Below are 18,351 nucleotides of genomic sequence, written 5' to 3' on the forward strand. Positions count from 1 at the left end.
TTGTGTAATAGAAATTCGTCCAAGTGGTACAAAACGTCTCAGGATTTTCATTTGATGCGATTTTATAGATTTAAAAACATTTTTCATTAGGTAGCTCTACTACAAGACAGAATAATTTATGTAAAATATTTCAATTTTGTTATTCAAGAGGAAACAATTAGGTTTCTTGATGTAGGAATTTATTTATGTATGTACTTTTATAATATAAATAAGAGAGCATCCTGTTTATTTTATGTATTTTATTTTGGTATAATAATAATAGTAATTGGTTAGTTAACACAGTTCTTGAAATAAAATCGATTTTATTGTAATTATTTTACAATATTATTATAATAAAGAATTGCATTTCAGAAACGATTTCAGAGCAACGAAAAATGTGTTGCAGATTTTTAAATCACGATAAAAGCAATCCTGATGATGAACAAAACCGAAATCAAAAATGTTTGGTCCAACTTTTGGTAAAATTGTTGCGGTTTTAATAATCGAGCTACGTGGGCAAAAGATATTAAAAATGAATTGGATAACGTTGAGGTAATGATGCCATGAACATAAACTCTGAAATATTTTCAAATCTTATTAATAAAACACGTAATTGGAAAACCTGGGGGAACGATAAAATCCGCAACTTTTGGATTAACAAATTTCAATGAAACATATTATTATCCTAAAACGCTTAAATGAAAGCTTCGAAATTCGAGAGATATTTTCTAACAGTGCAAAAATTACTCCATGTCTTACGAAAATTATTTATAATTGTTTGAAAAACAAGATAATTAATGAGAATGGCAAAAAAAAACATTGTATCGAAAGCTCGCATATTATTGATTTCATCATAATGGAGCAAAAAAAAAAACAAACGAAATTTTTTGATGTACATAAAAAATTATATACCTAACTGAAACACGATGGGTATTTCATTGAGCTGGAGCAACCTGATGTAATAAAACTTTCACAGATGCCAAGCTTTGAAGGACACTCAGTATTAAGTAATATCAATATTATTTTTACGCACCACTAATGAAACGGTAATTTTACAAGCGGACGAAAAGTAACTCTTTTTCGGACGCTGACCATGGCGCCATCTGTTAGTCTGTTTAGTAAGTTAGCAACGAAACTCACAAAACCGGTAATTGTTCTGTCAAAAGTGCCTTTTGTCCTTGCCAGTTTTAAAGCCTCGGCTGCGCCTCGGCCAGAAAACTCACACTCGGACGAAAAAGATGCACTTTTTGACCTTGATACAAGTATTTTAAATCATTATCGTTTAAAAGGGAAAAGAAAATATCGTGTTTTTAATGGTCATGTGAAATTTTGGATGCAAAGTTTGATACTTTTTCTAATACATTTTATCATGGCTTGGTAATAATATCGTTAGTGATAAGATAATCCGACCCGAATGCCGTGCCACCTAATATGCAGTGGGCCAGAAGAGAATTCCTTCGTTGTGCAACAGAAAACCAATTACAGAACAATACTTGTTGTTTTGAAATGTGAGAAAAAATGTTTTTGTCTTGTTGACTTCTGTTAAAGTATTAAATGTAAGTTTCGTGTGTTTATTACGAGAAAAATAAAGACGAAGACTATTCTGTCGAAGGCTGAAAAACCTACAGATTTTTCTTTTATTTCTTGTATCGATCCTGTGAACGTATTACCAACTATTTCAAATCCCATTTTATTGAGTTACCTAGATTCTTGTAAAAAATTTTTTACTGATGAGGCGTGGTTTCGCTAACTTTCACAATTATACAGCATTATTGGAAAAGTGCAATTTTTTCATTTTTCAATTAATTCAATGGTTTTTTTCGCCTCATTTTCTAAACACGTACGTCTATATATTCAATCAGAATGACCAACGTAAGCGTTGCCAACGTACGCTTTATTGTATCTTGTTTGAACCGGTTTTCAACCCTGACATTTACTCAAAGAGATCTACGTAGGAAGATATGTTTCTAAAAAATGACCCGAAGAGAGCAAACCCTAGAATACGTTAATTTGATTCGAAAGCTCCTTCATACAAATTACGAGTAGGTTGTGTGCTGTAAAAGACCCAAATAATAGTTTTTTTTCTGGTTCTTACATTTGCAGTAAGTCGTTTTCCTGGACAACATCGCAAAGAAACCGTCTTCAATTATAAATAATAGATCGTTAACGTCACAACAACTACTTGGGGATAATAGATATTTTTCAGCGTCGGCAATTTCTCGCCGAATCAAGCGTAACATCCTGTTTGTTGTCTCGCCGTATCAATTTACTACTTTCTGGAAGTAAGTCGATATTAGGAATCAGACAAGAAAAGGGAGTTTGAAAGGGAAGCACGTGCTCCTGCAGGATTAATCCGCTTACGCCTCGTTCACACCGCTATTAATTATTTTTCAGGACAATCAAAGCGCTTACAAATAAAATTTCCATTTGAGCTTCCGCATGTCCTTCCGAAATCCACCGCTTTTCATTAAAAGTTAACAACGCAAGTTGGAAAGTTTGAATCGTTTGATGGAAAGCTTCACTTCAATTTCTTTATTATCATTTTCACTTGCGGCATTACCGCCGCTAAATAAGTGTACACGTCAATAACTCCCACAGCCATTTTATTTAATAACTTTGAACACCGCAGGCGCTAGCTTTGTCGCCTAATGGTGTTATCTTGAAATTACAAAGCCCGTTACAACTTTTCGACAGTTCGATATTTTCCGTCGTGAAATTTTTTAAGAGGCGATTTATTCACGTAAAAGTGAGTTTACGAGCAGCAACCCAGCCTAAATAGCTGTTTCCAAAGGAAATTTGAATGCGACGCGAGTGTGACAAAAAGTGGGAAATTTGATAAAGGAAGGTGTGCAGCAGGAGAATGATTAACAGTTCTTTTTCTCTGTTTCAGCTCGACGGCGAGTGATCTCATATCTCGTCGAGGAGTTTTCTCGAGACGCTATTATGGCTCGGTGGAACAGGTATGATAAATTGTGATTTATTACGCCTCACTTCCGAGGATATATCGCTTTGAAATAATCATCAAGTAAACACATTTTGCGTATTGCGCATATTAAATTAAAATGAAGCCGGGGATGTGTTCGGGAATGAGTTATTGGTTTAGTGTGAATTTTCTCACAGGACTACGTTCTCAATAAAATTGAAACGGCGTTCAAGAAAATGTGGTGGATGCGCCGGGGAAGTACAGAAAACAGTTGATTTTTCAGTTATTTCTGGGGATAGAGTGAATGTAAAAACTGAGCTTTATAGATTTTTCCAAAACGGAAGGAATGCCGGAAACCGTAACAAAAAAATATTTTAAAAGGAAAAAATGGTGGATGCGCCGGGGACGATGTAAAACAAAATTGTTGATAATTCAGTTATCTTGAGAGGTAAAGAGAATGTAGACTGTGCTTTACAGCTTTTCTTAAAACGAAATGAATACCGATAACAGTAAATTTCCAATTCGGATGTTGCTTTAAAAAAAATAAATGTGAAAAGTAAAATTCTTATTTTTCAGTTATCTAACAGTTTTGTAACAAAATTAACCCTGAGCTTCTGTTTTTGATATTAAATACTTTTAAAAAATACTAACGTATGGTGGATGCGCCGGGCAAGCTTTCAAGGAAACTTCCTATTTTAGTTAACTTTGCAGACAGAGTGAATGAAAAAACTGAATTTAATAGGTTGTTCTTAAATAAAATGAATGTCGAAGTCTGTAGAGTTCTAGCACAGAAAAAATACTAAGTTTGAAAAATAAAATATTGCTGTCAGTTAGGTAAAATGCAAAATCGTCTTGGGTAGATAATTTTGTAACGAATTGAAAAACGAAAACAACAAGTTTTTTTCTGTCTTGGATATTAGGTCATAAAAAGAGACATATCAATTGGGAAATGGTAAAATGCCAGGCGAGCTTAAAAAAATTGTTATTTCAATTATCTATAGAAGTAGAGAGAATGCAAGTGGGTTTTCAAAATGAAATGAATACCGAAAACCGTTAGTTTCTGTCTTTGACATAAGCCTAACAAAAAAAAAAATTGTGTAAAAATGGTGGATGCGCCGGGCAAGATTGAAAACAAAATTGTTGATATTTCAGTTATCTTGAGAAATGAAGGGAATGTCATAACTGCGTTTTATAGATTTTTCCATAAGGAAATCAATGCCGAAAACCGCAAGCTTCTGCCTTTGACGTCAGTCTAACAAAAAATATTTTTTAAAGAAAAATGGTGGATGCGCCGGGCACGATTTATAACAAAATTGTTGATAATTCAGTTATCTTGAGAGGTAAAGAGAATGTGGAGACTGTGCTTTATGGCTTTTCTTAAAACGAAATGAATACCGATAACAGTAAACTTCCAATTCTGATGTTGCTTAAAAAAAAATCAAATGTGAAAAGTAAAATTCTAATGTTTCAGTCATCTACAAAGGTAAATGGAATATAATATAAAATAATTGTTTACAGAGTTTTGTAACAAAATTAACCGTGAGCTTCTGTTTTTGATATTACTTTTAAAAATACTAATGCATGGTGGATGCGCCGGGCAAGCTTTCAAGAAAACTTCCTATTTTAGATAACTTTGCAGACAGAGTGATTGAAAAAACTGAATTTAATAAGTCTTTCTGAAATGAAATTAATGTCGAAAACCGTAGAGTTCTAGCACAGATGTTGGTTTAAAAAAAAATAAAAAAACTGTGAAAAAGAAAATACTGATGTCAATTAGATAAAAAATGTAAAATCGTCTTGGGTAGATAATTTTTATAACGAATGGAAAGACGAAAACAATCAGTTTTTTCTGTCTTGGATATTAGGTTATAAAAAAAACACATATCAATTGAGAAAATGGTAAAATGCCAGACGAGTTTAAAAAATTTGTTGTTATTTCAATAATCTATACAAGTAGAGCGAATGGAAGTGAGTTTTCAAAATGAAATGAATGCCGAAAACCGTAAGTTTCTGTCTCTGACATCAGCCTAACAAAAAAATATTTGATGCAAAAATGGTGGATGCGCCGGGCAAGATTGAAAACAAAACTGTTTATATTTCAGTTATTTTAAGAGGTAAAGGGAATGTAATAACTGCGTTTTATAGATTTTTCCAAATCGAAATGAATGCCGAAAACCGTAAGCTTCTACCTTTGACATCAGTCTAACAAAAAAATGTTTTAAAGGAAATGGTGGATGCGCCGGGTACGATTTAAAACAAAATTGTTGATAATTCAGTTATCTTGAGAGGTAAAGAGAATGCAGGGACTGTGCTTTATAGCTTTTTTTAAAACGAAATGAATACCGATAACAGTAAACTTCCAATCCTGATGTTGCTTAAAAAAAAATCTAATGTGAAAAGTAAAATTCTGATGTTCCAATCATCTACAGAGGTAAATGGAATGTAATATAATTTGTTTGCAGAGTTTTTGATATTACTCTTAAAAAATACTAATGCATGGTGGATGCGCCGGGCAAGCTTTAAAGCAAATTTCCTGTTTTAGTTAACTTTGCAGACAGAGTGAATGAAAAACCGAATTTAATACAACTACAAGTTGTTTTCTGTCTTGGATATTAAGTTATAAAAAAAGACATCAATTGGGAAATGGTAAAATGCCAGACGAGTTTAAAAAATTGTTATTTCAATTTATCAATAGAAGTAGAGGGAATGCAAGTGGGTTTTCAAAATGAAATGAATACCGAAAACGGTAAGTTTCTGTCTTTGAGATCAACCTAACAAAAAAAAAAGATGTAAAAATAGTGGATGCGCCAGGCAAGATTGAAAACAAAATTGTTTGTATTTCAGTTATCTTAAGAGGTAAAGGGAATGTAATAACTGTGTTTTATACATTTTTCCAAAACGAAATGAATGCCGGAAACCGTAAGCTTCTACCTTTGACATTAGTCCGACAAAAAATATTTTAAAGAAAAATGGTGGATGCGCCGGGCAAGGTTGAAAATAAAATTGCTGGTATTATCTTGAGAAGTAAATTGAATGCAAAATTGTTTTTAGCAGATGTTTTGTAACGAAACAAATGACGAAAACCATAAGCTTGTGTCCTTGGTATAAGTTCAATGAAAAACGTATTAAATAAGAAATGGTGGATGCGCCGAGATTAAAAGAATTTTTTTGTCAATTTTTTTCACATTAGGTATATCCCATATATACATATATACATATTATATATTTTTATCAAAAATATTTTTGCTAATGAACGAAAACATCCATAAACGAGGCCAGAATTCCAAATAAGAGCAAATAAGAGCACGAGACGAAGTCGAGGGCTTTTATTTGATAATAATTGGTCTTCTGACCGAATAATAATTTATGGATGTTTGAGTTCATTAGCAAAAAAATTGCCGATATTAAAATTTTGCACGAGGGGTATACGGCTGATTATTTCCTGAATAGAATGAAACCAAACGCATTATTTCCAATCCTTTTTATTCAAAATAATTAAAAAAAAAATCAGGTACCAACATTTTTTATCAGATTATTGCACATGTGCCTTTTAGAGAAATTTTATCGGGTTATTTTTTGTTTTCTCGTTTTGATTGGTCAATATTTGTCACGCAATTGGTTGCTAAACACATGAAGGACATAATCAGTTATATTTAGAGGCAAAGGAAATGTAAACAATGTGTTTTATAAATATCTTCATAAGAATTGCCGAAAATCGTAAATGTTTATCTTAGATATTGAAATTGGAAGAAATTAGTCCAAGAATGACATGCATTTGACAGTCTAAAAAATAAAATATAGTTATTTCAGTTCTCGTCGGAATTAGACGAAATGTTAATATTTCAAAACTGAAACAACCTTCTTCCTCCCACCATGAAATTATTTGGTTGAAATATTACATAAACATAAGATTGCAAACCTTATACATGTGTCAAATTCAGAGACATCCTAGATATCACTTCCCGGTGTTCCACTTTACCTGTAAGCCGACGTCTTGTATCAGATTCACTGCACTTTGATACGTGTCCAATTTAATTCAAATATCTGAAATTGCTTAGACTTCCCAAAGCACGAAAAAAAATCTTTTCTGTAAGGTGTAATTCGACACATGTCTCAATAATGTAAACAATTTCCCTCTCGACGATTGCTTCAGCCACTTGTTGCTAACTAAGAAAATTGCAAATATTGTAACAAAAGCTTTTGAAAGGATTTCAGTTTGGCCTCAACTTCCAAATGCTGATACATGTATATTACAACGTAATTAAATTACAATGCAAATGTTTGGGCCCAGAGCCATGGGAGAGGTTCAGCCCACGTGCGGTTTCCGACCGTCATGTATTTCTATTAGGGAAAATTTCAAAATGTCTTGTTCATTAATGAAATCGAATTTACATTTATGTCTCACTTTGAGGTAAAGAAAAAAAAAAGACATAAAACGAGCCGACGCCTCCACCATTTATATTATTTATTAAAATAAATCAAATATTCCATTTAGATGTTATCAAAACGTCACAATATGTTAGCTTTTGTACAAAATATCGTCCAAGAACACAACACAAAAAGTAACTGCTCTCATAACTCATTTCTATTTACTCAGCACAATAAGCAATTAACTTTTTACTTCCAAGCCAAGTATTTGTCAAATATCATTCTCTCCACCTGATTATTTTTTCTGATAGAAAATCTGAATTTGATATTAATTAGGGATGAACTTTTGGTCCATCTGCTTCGAGTCTAACAAAACACACTTTAATAATTTTCATTCTCGGTTAACGTTAATTGAAAATAAACATTTTATCGCCATCATGAAACAGAAAGTAATAAAATGGGATTCATACCGGACAGATATTTTAATCGAAAAGTAAATTGAAACCTCTAAGCCCATTTTATGATTACGAAGCAATGTTATATTACAACGTTATACAAATAACAGTTATCCGATTCGATTTGTTAATTTTCCATAAAAGCTAGACCAGTGAATAATTTTTTTCACTCGGTAAACTCGATTGCAGTTCAATGGAAATTTTTTCAAAAATATTTTATTCTCTGTATATTTAATAGAAAATAAACATTTTATTACCCCCATCACGAAACAGGAAGCAATAAACTGGAATTACTATCGGGTAGATATTTTGGGTGAGAAATAAAGCTAAACCTAAGACTATTTTACGATCGTTAAACAACTTTACTGTTCAAACAGAAATTTCATAACATCGGTTTCAAGTTTTTAGTAGAATCATGAATTTTATTATTTTTCCATTTAGATGAACATTATGATTGTTCTAATTGAAACAAGATTATTTTAAAAATGTTCCAGAGAACTTGGAGAGCAAATTTAAAGTAAAAGAAAATTTTGTAAACAGGTTCTCTCCACGTACATTCCACAACATTGAAAAAAAATTAGTCAAGATTTGTTTTACGTTAAAAATTGAAAAAACATATTCTGGAGTTTGGTTGTGAAGTCCGGACTAAGGTTTCATTTTTCCAGTGATCCGGGGATAAACAAAAGCCGGGATTTTCTGAAACAACACTGCGGAGTAGATTTTGGAGCACCGTCTCGAACAAGCTATAAAAAAATATTTCTTGGTCAAGGAGCCCTGCTTTAAAAGCTTAACACAGAAATATCTAAGATATGGCATCCTTGCATAATTTCAAATTAGACAGAAGGTTGAAGAATTATTGCATACAAAGCAAAGTAATTAAAATATCTATAGTGAGAAAATGGTGGATGCGCCGGGCAAGCTTAAAAGAAGGGTTCATGTTTTGGACATCATTAGAGGTAGAGTCATTATAAAATCCATATAACTAGATAGTTTTAAGGCGAAATGAATGCACGAAACCGTAAAATTCTATCTTGAATATTGACATTGAAAAAAATTATTGCGTGTAAGAATGATTTGGCAGTCTGAAAATTAATAAAATGCTGATACCTCAACTATTTTTTTTTTAAGTAGAACAAATTTCAAAATTGCATTTTGTAGCTCCTTTTGAAACGAAAGGAATGCAGAAAACTGTAAATTTTGATCTCAGATATTGGTTCCAAAATAAATTACTTAATAAAAATAATTAATATGTTTCGCGGTCTAAAAAATAATGTACTGATATTTCAGTCATCTTCAGAGGTAGAAGCATCGTATAATTATGATTTGCAAATGTTTCATATCATTGCATGAAGTGTTGGCTTTGATTTCAGTTTAATAGAAAAAAAATAAAAAATTGAGGAAATGGTGGATGCGCCGGGCGAGATTAAAATAAAATTGTTGATATCTCAGTTATTTTTAAAGATAGAGTAAATATAAAAACTGGTTTTTATAGATTTTTCAACACAAAACGAGAGAACTGTACATTTCTCAAAACTAAATTTTAAAAAATGAGTGCAAAAATAATCAACGCCCTTGACAATCAAAAAAATGAAATCGTGATATTTCAGTTATCTTCAGAGGCAAATCAATGTAAAATTGTCTTGTGCTAATATTTTGTAATAAACTCCATGACGAAAGGAGTCCTTAACACTACTTTAATGCCACAATAATATTACACGAAAATGGTGGATGCGCCGGGCAAGATTAAAATTGTTGTTATCTCAGTTATCTTAAAAGATATAGCGAATCTGAGAATTGTGTATTATAGATTTTTCAACACAAAACGAATCCCGAGAATCGTACATTTCTATCTCAAAACTAGATTTAAAAAAAACGAGTGAAAAAAATAATTAACGCGCTTGACAATCAAAAAAATTAATTCTTGATATTTCAGTTATCTTCAGAAGCAGAAAAACGTAAAATTGTCTTGTGCTAGTGTTTTGTAATGGACTTCATGACGAAACCCGTAAATTGAAGTCTTTAAGCTAACTTTAATGTGAGAATAATATTACGCGAAAATGGTGGATGCGCCGGGTAAGATAAAAAATTAAATTGTTCATATTTTAGTAATCATTAGAGATCCAATGAATGTAAAAACTGTGTTTCATAGATTTTTCAAAACAAATTAAGCACCGAAAACCCTAAACTTGTATCTCAAGTATTGCTTTTGAAAAAAAAATTTCAGCGTAGAAATAATTAATACTTTTGAGGATCTGAAACAGAAAATTGTATTTGTTTACCAGAAGTAACGATTTATGTATTATTTCCTTTAGAGTGGCAAAATGGAAATTGTTTTGTCCTTTCTACAGAAAGTCAAAATATTTAATTTTATTCCTTTGAAAAATATTGAATTTTAAAACGAATAAAATATTCTTCGACCACAGAATGAATTAATACATTTAGAAATAAATTCAATCAGTATTACTATTTGACACATCCAATTAAGCAACACAAACTCATTACACAACATCAATCAAATCTGCTCGATGATGCTTTGAAAGATTTACAACACGTGATTATTTGAATTTTAATTTACTAACTGCATAAACCAAATCATAAATAAATTAAAAATCTGGCCGACTAAACAAGATTGGTATGTTTCTCTTTCATCAAAAAGTCGCTCCAAGCCAGGCGAAGATAATGAGCGCTGCAAGAGGGTTAGATGGGACAATTTGTAACCCAAAATACATCCACCACCTTCACTAATAAACGACATATTAGATTTTGGGGTAGAACACATCCCCCGAGAGCAAATTAGCGTGCCCGGGCAAATTCCCATTCATCAGTTCTCCATTGGAGCCATGAACAACAACACCACAACAGTAACAACATCACACAAGTCAATAACATGCAAGCATTACGTCTAACCGAGTAAATCGTTTCACTCAGATTTGAGCTTTAGGGAAATTCGATCGATACCTTGGCAGCACGTGTCTATTAATAGGTCTCTACTTTTGATTCATCTTGAAATGCACATTTTATTAATGAGAGAGCTTTCGATAAAGCACGCCTGAAACAACAAACGTGTTTTTTTCCAGCTGCAACAGCCTGAAAACGACGGCCAAGAGCACTGCAGAAGGTTCAGGATCGAGAACGGCGACTCTCCGGGGGAGAAGGACGAGGTCAGTTGTTTGTTCGGGGTGTTTACAGTGACCGCACTGTATAACATTCTTTTGATTATAAGTTGAGCTTTTTTTATAGATGTTCGGGTCGCCGAGCACACCGGTCCTTGAAAACCCTGAATATCAAACAAGATGGTACTTCAAATATTTCCTTGGAAAATGTGAGTCCCGAGAAACATTTCTCTCGGCGTGATGACTTCTTAAAAAGTTAATCGAACCACGACACAATGAAAAATTGCGAGTTTCCACCACTTTTTTCAAAATAACAGATTAATCGCAGACTAGAGGACTCCGGGGACTATTTCCGGAGATGTCTACTGCAAAATCCAATAAGCACTCTCGACTGGGAATCAGTTATTAATAGAAAGTGTTCGAGCAATTTAAAGATGGCATTTCCTTCTGCTCGAAAACTTCACCTAAGTTCAAAGGAAATGGTGCTGCAAAACGGACACATCCACTTCTTTTATAAATAGAAGAGCGAAATTGAATTTTAGCTGGGTTGGACGCCTCTAAATAAAATATTTGTAACGGAGAATTTAATTCTTGCGTTAGAAAAATTATAAATAAATTACTGCAAGGGTAAAAGCTCTCGCGCTTCGAAAATTACTTTATTCTAATTGTACACGCGGTGTGGAGGGTTTGTGTATTTTTTGTGGCGGAAAACACGCTCTTTAGAGAAGTGCAAGGATAAAAAGATGCAACAAAATTAAAACAAGGGGAAGAACAGGATGGGGTTGTTTTTAAATGCAAATACTTTGTGGTCCTTTCTTGGAAGTATGTTTAGAGCAAGGATTTTGCTTCGATAGATGTTAAATTAAATTGTCATTTCTATGCCCATATTGTGAGGTGGCTCTAAAGTGCTCTGCGCCTCTTGCCAAGACGATGGGCGTAATTGACAACATATTGCTGATTTTGATATATGTATTACTGGCTGCATCTTGTAATTATCCAAAAGAAAGTTTAACTGGTTACAGAAAAAAAATATTTTTTTTAATAAAAAAATTAATATTTTTTTTATCTGAAATTTGCAATCTGATACACATCAGAACGAAGGTAATAAATAATTTGTGGGTGATCTAGGTAAAAAGGATTACGAGCAGATTACTTATACCCCAAAACTGGTTTAATCTACCCCTGTCGGAACACCCCCTGAAGACCACTAAAATTTCCACGACCAGCTCAATAATTCACCCCTTTCCGCAATCCAGCCATCATTCTTTTATTTTTCCAGTGCACCAAAACTACGTGGGACTGGATAACGACAAAATCCCATTTTTTCTAAGCATAGTGTTAAACGAAGACAACAACTCGTGCGTCCCCCTCTACCGAGCCATTTTATTTAGGAAAACGGTAAGCCAGATGTGAAAACAGTATTTGAATGCATCTGACCGGGCAAATCGAATTCCAGGGGGCGCAGAAAATTTCATTACCGATTACCCAACACAAGGTTCTCACCGTTAAGCAAATATTATCGAATTTTCCCAATATGGACCGGGTTGACAAAGGACCAAAAGAAATATTCTCACCCGACATACAAAAAGACCTGCTGCTGCTGGAAGAGCAGGAGGGGTCGGTTAATTTTAAATTCGGGGTGATCTACATGAAGCACGGTCAAAGCAGCGACGACGATATTCTGAGCAATGGTAATCTCCACCGAAAGGGTTTAAGGAAGTGTTGTATTGGTTGGTTTCAGAGTTCGGCAGTCCCAAGTTCGAACAGTTTCTTTCGTTATTAGGAGATAAAATTAGGTTGAAAGGTTGGGATAAATACCGAGGAGGGCTCGACATCAAAGGTGGGTATTTTCTCGTTCAGACGTTATTATTAAATCCGGAAACCTTCCAGATTTTTGTCGTGCAAATACATAAATAATCCAATCTGACATTCGATATTTCCCAAATATACTGACTTGCAAAACTTTCCCTTTCGAGGCGAAAAACAAAATAAAAAAATATGAAGCATGTGCTTGTTTTTCTCTCCGACCAGTTTTGAAACATCGGTTGTCTACGTGAACGTGACATTTAATTTCATTCATTTTGGGGTTAATCCATTATGTACATAAATCAATAATGTCGACACAATATGTACCAACATAAATTAGTTACAACAAATTCCAAAATAACAACCCTTTGTGTGAAAAATGTATTATCCACGTAAGATCGAATAATAGTTGTTGACAACATTTAGACAGAGTTTCGGCACTTGGCAACAAGAAACTTCTTTAGCAGTGTGTTAAGCACGCTCTGGAGATGTTATTTATGAAATGAGTGAGAGAAGACATTTTTCGCGCATGGGCGCATTATTTGAGGAACGAGCGACGAACGAGCGAGTGCTTCATTTGCTCGAATGTGACCAGACTTTATTATTGTCGAGCCACGTTGTTTTCAGAAGGCGAATCCTTTTGGAAATCGACGTTCGCGCACTAGTGCTTCAAAATCATCCAAAAAGCGTTCGCACTAGTGCGCGAAAATCGATTTCGCACACTACTATGCGGTCGCGAAATATTGAATGTTTTCTGGCACTCTTATCTGGTTTGATTGTCCTTGAGTGTTGTTTCAGGCGACATGACCGGAAAATACTCCATGTACACCATTTACGAAGGACACGAGATCATGTTCCACGTCTCTACGCTGTTGCCGTACTCGAGAGACAACCGTCAGCAGGTGGAGAGGAAAAGACACATCGGAAACGATATCGTGAACATTGTGTTCGTCGATGTGGATGATCCCACTCAGTCGGAAACTGCACATTCGCTTTTCAACCCCACGTGCATAAAATCGCAGTTTACGCGTATCCTTTTTCGATGCGTTATTGACAGCTAAAAGGGGAAAATCACCGGGCTGGGGAGCGATTATTGATACAGACAATAGGGGTGGATTTTGGAGATTGCAAAAGCTTCAATCGGGAATATCTATTTAGGGAATATTTTTTGGTCGCATTCTTGCAGGAAGCGTAAAAAATTGACTATTTGGTAATTTTGTAGAGTACATTTTATAAAACATGATATACAGGGTGTATTTTTTAAATGTGCCGAAATTTTACTTACGAGGTTGTAGGACAACGTAGAAAACTAAAAGCAATTTAAAAAAATTGTAGCTCAAAAAATAAATGTCATTTTATTTTTTGATATAGAATTTTTTAAATACTTTTTCCGAGTTCTACGTGAAGCCAGTAGCTCGTGATTAAAATTTCTGCACGCATTTCAAAAACACCCTGTATTTTGAGCTACAGCATTTAATACGTTAGTCTGGTTTTAATTGAGATTGAAAGAATTCAGTTAAGGAATCCCTAGATTATGACGTTCTTGTCAGATTTCCGTGAACTTTTCTTTGTCACAATTATTGTCCCAGTTATAGAAAAGTAAAGAAATAAATTTGGTGATTTGGATGTTCATGACTGGAAATATTATTTTCTTAAAAAATTGTCGAAAAATAATTCTTCATATACAGGGTATTTTGAAATGCGTGTACAAATTTTAACCACGAGCTTCGTGTAGAACTCGCAAAAAATATTCAAAAAATTCTGTCAAAAAATAAAATGACATTTATTTTTTGAGCTACAATGCGGTTTCCTTGTTTTAAAGCATATTTCCTAGAAGTTACTTCGCATTGGCGTACATTTTATAAAATATGATATACAGGGTGTATTTTTAAAATGTGCCGAAATTTTACCTACGAGGTTGTTTGACAACGTAGAAGACTAAAAGCAATTAAAAAAAATTGTTGCTCAAAAAATACGAACAATAAAAAAGTTTGTCTTGTAGGATTACATCGAAGGAAATTTTTTGATGTGAATTACATTGAAGCGTCTTCAGCAAAGACACTTATAAATCTATTGACACAACCCTTTTAAGGGCCCTTATTATCCCAGCCCAAAGAAACGCATTGCTTGTAGGCGGTTCCTCCACTTTTTGTCCATTCTTAATCGCACCAAACTCTCAGAAACCACTCCTCAACCCCGATCGCTGTGTTACTTCTTGCGCGCCACAAAACTTTTCCATTCTAGCTCGAATTATTATTAATCGAACCACCAAACTTTGCAAAACTTTGCGAGTCCCCCAGCCGTCAAAGTGTCGCCGTGAAACGTCCTTAATTGTTCATAGATGTATTCGCCGTAGTAAGTGTGGACCGTGAGAATCAATATCGCCTGTCAGTCTTCTCGGACGAGGCTGTCCCCCTGTTCGGGCCGAGCCTGCCCTGTCCTCCGGTCTTCAGGGACGCCCAACTTTTCAGGGAATTCCTTTTGGTCAAGCTAATTAACGGTGAAAAAGCGACGTTCGAAACGCCCACGTTCGCCAGGAAGAGGGAAAGGACGTTAGATATGCTCATCAAGGATTTATATTCGGAACACATGACCGACGCAAGAATGGTGAGTGGAGCTTTCACGCAATTTCAGATTAACGTTCTAAAAAAAAATTAAGGGATGTGTGTTGTTCACTTGTTCATTTCAACACAAGCTTTGGCCAGTCAGTCAGATTTACTGGATTGAGATAATTTATTTGCTCGGGCGGAACAAACAAGCAAATTAAGGGAGGGAGTTTTATCAAATCGGTAAAATTTGTTTTCCCTGTTATTTATAATGGTTAATAAAGCATAAATACATGTTTTTGAGGGAACTTGCCCAGTCATATTCGTTATTGGGGAAAATGTATCCAAACCTATTTTTAAAAGTCGCGTTTTATGTAAAAATAAAACCTGAGGCATTGAATAATCCCTACCTGTTTATTCAAAATCGTAAGCCAGAAAACATCGTTGGATTTTATATAATCAAGGCGGAATCCTCAGATAAATGGTACTCACTTCCGTAACAAATTTATCCTGAGAGGCTTTTGTATTGAACAGTCTCAAAATAATTAATTAGTTCTGGAATATTTCCAAAACATGTTTGAAATGAAAATTTCTTTCCGCGGCATACAGGGTGTTTTTGAAATGCGAGCACAAATTTTAATCACGAACTACTGGCTTCATATAGAACTCGGAAAAAATATTTAAAAAATTCTATGTCAAAAAATAAAATAACATTTATTTTTTAATGACATTTATTTTTTGAGCTACAATTTTTTTAAATTGCTTTTAGTTTTCTACGTTGTCCTACAACCTCGTAGATAAAATTTCGGCACATTTTAAAAATACACCCTGTATATCATGTTTTATAAAATGTACGCCAATGCGAAGTAACCTATAGGAAATATGCTTTAAAACAAGGAAACCGCATTGATGTACGTTTTATAAAATATGATATACAGGGTGTATTTTTAAAATGTGCCGAAATTTTACCTACGAGGTTGTTTGACAACGCAGAAGACTAAAAGCACTTTAAAAAAATTGTAGCTCAAAATAAATAAATAAATAAATAAATATCACTTTATTTTTTGACATAGAATTTTTTAGATATGTTTCTACGTGAAGCCAGTAGCTCGTGGTTAAAATTTGTGCACGCATTTCAAAAACACCCTGTATTTCCCCGACAGTAAATTAGTTTCACCGTCACGCATCACGTCACACGCTCCGAGGCGAAAGGCACATTCGAGTTTTAATCTGGGACCAAAAAAAATCACAAGGTGCCAGATCAGGAGCGTAAGCGGGTTGTCTTTGGTGCAACCTGCATATTTGTTTATTTCAGACCTTATTAAACTGTCAGAGAGGATCGAAGCGATTTCTGAATCAAATCAGCAACTTCATCAAGTTTGGGGCGCCTCAGATAATTGCCTCAAGTGAGAACTTTATACATCTCCAAGTGGAACAGTAAATTTACACAACTTCCTTCAAAACAAACTCATTTCTTGTCTTTGACTTGCATTATATTTAAACTGGACCTGGATTCGCGTCTGAATCATTATTTGTTTAAAAAAGCTGTAAAATTGTTGCCGGGACAAGATTTCAATCAGAAAAAGCGATTCGATCGTCTCATTTTTTACTCGCTCCATATTTTCCAATATCGAGACGTGTCAAAACATCTTCGGCTGAAACTTCATAGCGCTGTTGCAAATACTTTCAACGTGAAGAAGTCTGGGCACGTAAACAAACATAATGGATACCTATATCTGATGGATATTTACTGAACACGAGTAGCAGACTTGTCTCAGGGCTTATAACATAAATCGTAAAGATTTTTCTTTTAAATTTATGCCGCAGCGGTTAGACGAGTTTTTCTTGACACAATGGTGAGGAAAAAAATTGTTTTTCTTTTAATTTACAAATGCAGCTTTTTGTCATTCTATGAATTTTCGTAGTAGTAAACCAGACAAAAAAATTAATTCTAAGTGATGAGAAAAGTTGGTTAAACCAACATCTGGTCGCTAGACGGCACAAGAAATTTGTGAGGTCTGAAGGGCACGTTGCTTCAAATATTTCTGAAACAGAAACATGAATTTATTTATTATATTAAAATTTATTCTGAAACGTATACCTAATTAAATTTAATATTCAGGAATATATATAATATGTATTGTAATATTCAGTGGGTTAATTGAGTGTAACTAATCATTTGTTTTAATAATCCCATATGGTTCAAAAAATATGTACATATTTACATTTTTTCTACAAAATAATCTTAAAACATTTTTATTTTTTCCATTGCATCATTATTAGGCATTGTACTCTTCTTCTCCCATAACATTCTTCCATTTGATTATTTCCTTCCCTGTCTGTCTCTCTGTTTGTTTTCTTTTAACTCACAATCTATTGGATCGATTTCCTTCAAACAAAGTTTACTAGAAAGGAAATTCTTCTGGTGATGTTCTGCACTTTGTGCCATCACGATACAATGTCAGAGAGCTGCGCAATAGCAATGTATCTGTGGCGAGTATATTGCGGTGTAATGGGTTCGCCTCGCGATTCTCCTTGTGTCAACTACTGCGTCCTTTTTCCTCATCTGTCCTATTATTTTCTCTCTTTCATCAAATGTTCTTATATTTCCTTCCTGGCTTAAATTGTTACGAAATTTTATATTAAGCTCTAGCCAATAATGTAGTTTTGTGAAAGCGGTAGCTACAAAATAATCTTAAAACATTTTTATTTTTGCCATTGCATCATTATTAGGCATTGTACTCTTCTTCTCCCATTACATTCTTCCATTAGATTATTTCCTTCCCTGTCTACTTATCTCTTTGTTTCCTTTTAACTCACAAGCTATTGGACCGATTTCCTTTAAACAAACTTTACTAGAAAGGAAATTCTTCTGATGACGTTCTGCACTTTGTCCCATCACGATGCGACGTCAGAGAGCTGCACAATAGCAATGTATCTGTGGCGAGTATATTGCGGTGTAGTAGGTTCGCCTCGCGATTTTCCTTGTTTCGTCGTATCAATTACTGCGTCCTTTTTCCTCATCTGTTTTATTACTTTCTCTCTTTTATCAAATGTTCTTATACTTTCCTGCTGGCTTAATTTGTTACAAAGTATTGTATTTAGCTAGAGCCAATAATGTAATTTTGTGGACGCTGTAGCTACAAAATAATCTTAAAACA

General features: G+C 34.0%; 1 protein-coding gene across 12 annotated transcripts in view; it reads left to right on the forward strand.

Annotated features, from left to right (window-relative positions):
- Positions 1-18,351, forward strand: part of LOC138136649 (GTPase-activating Rap/Ran-GAP domain-like protein 3) — a 119,042-nt gene that overhangs the window by 90,103 nt on the left and 10,588 nt on the right. For 9 of the 12 annotated variants that reach the window (XM_069055904.1, XM_069055905.1, XM_069055914.1 and 6 more), the window contains 8 exons: positions 2,870-2,939; positions 10,803-10,904; positions 10,966-11,047; positions 12,118-12,236; positions 12,295-12,529; positions 12,580-12,678; positions 13,443-13,673; positions 14,986-15,251. In XM_069055904.1, the coding sequence (XP_068912005.1) occupies positions 2,870-2,939; positions 10,803-10,904; positions 10,966-11,047; positions 12,118-12,236; positions 12,295-12,529; positions 12,580-12,678; positions 13,443-13,673; positions 14,986-15,251 (1,204 nt within the window). The remainder of the gene's footprint in view (positions 1-2,869; positions 2,940-10,802; positions 10,905-10,965; positions 11,048-12,117; positions 12,237-12,294; positions 12,530-12,579; positions 12,679-13,442; positions 13,674-14,985; positions 15,252-18,351) is intronic. The other 3 variants (XM_069055912.1, XM_069055913.1, XM_069055916.1) reach the window with 1 other exon arrangement.

The sequence above is a fragment of the Tenebrio molitor genome, chromosome 8 (genome assembly GCF_963966145.1).
Source record: "Tenebrio molitor chromosome 8, icTenMoli1.1, whole genome shotgun sequence".
In the NCBI taxonomy this organism is placed as follows: Eukaryota; Metazoa; Arthropoda; class Insecta; order Coleoptera; family Tenebrionidae; genus Tenebrio; species Tenebrio molitor.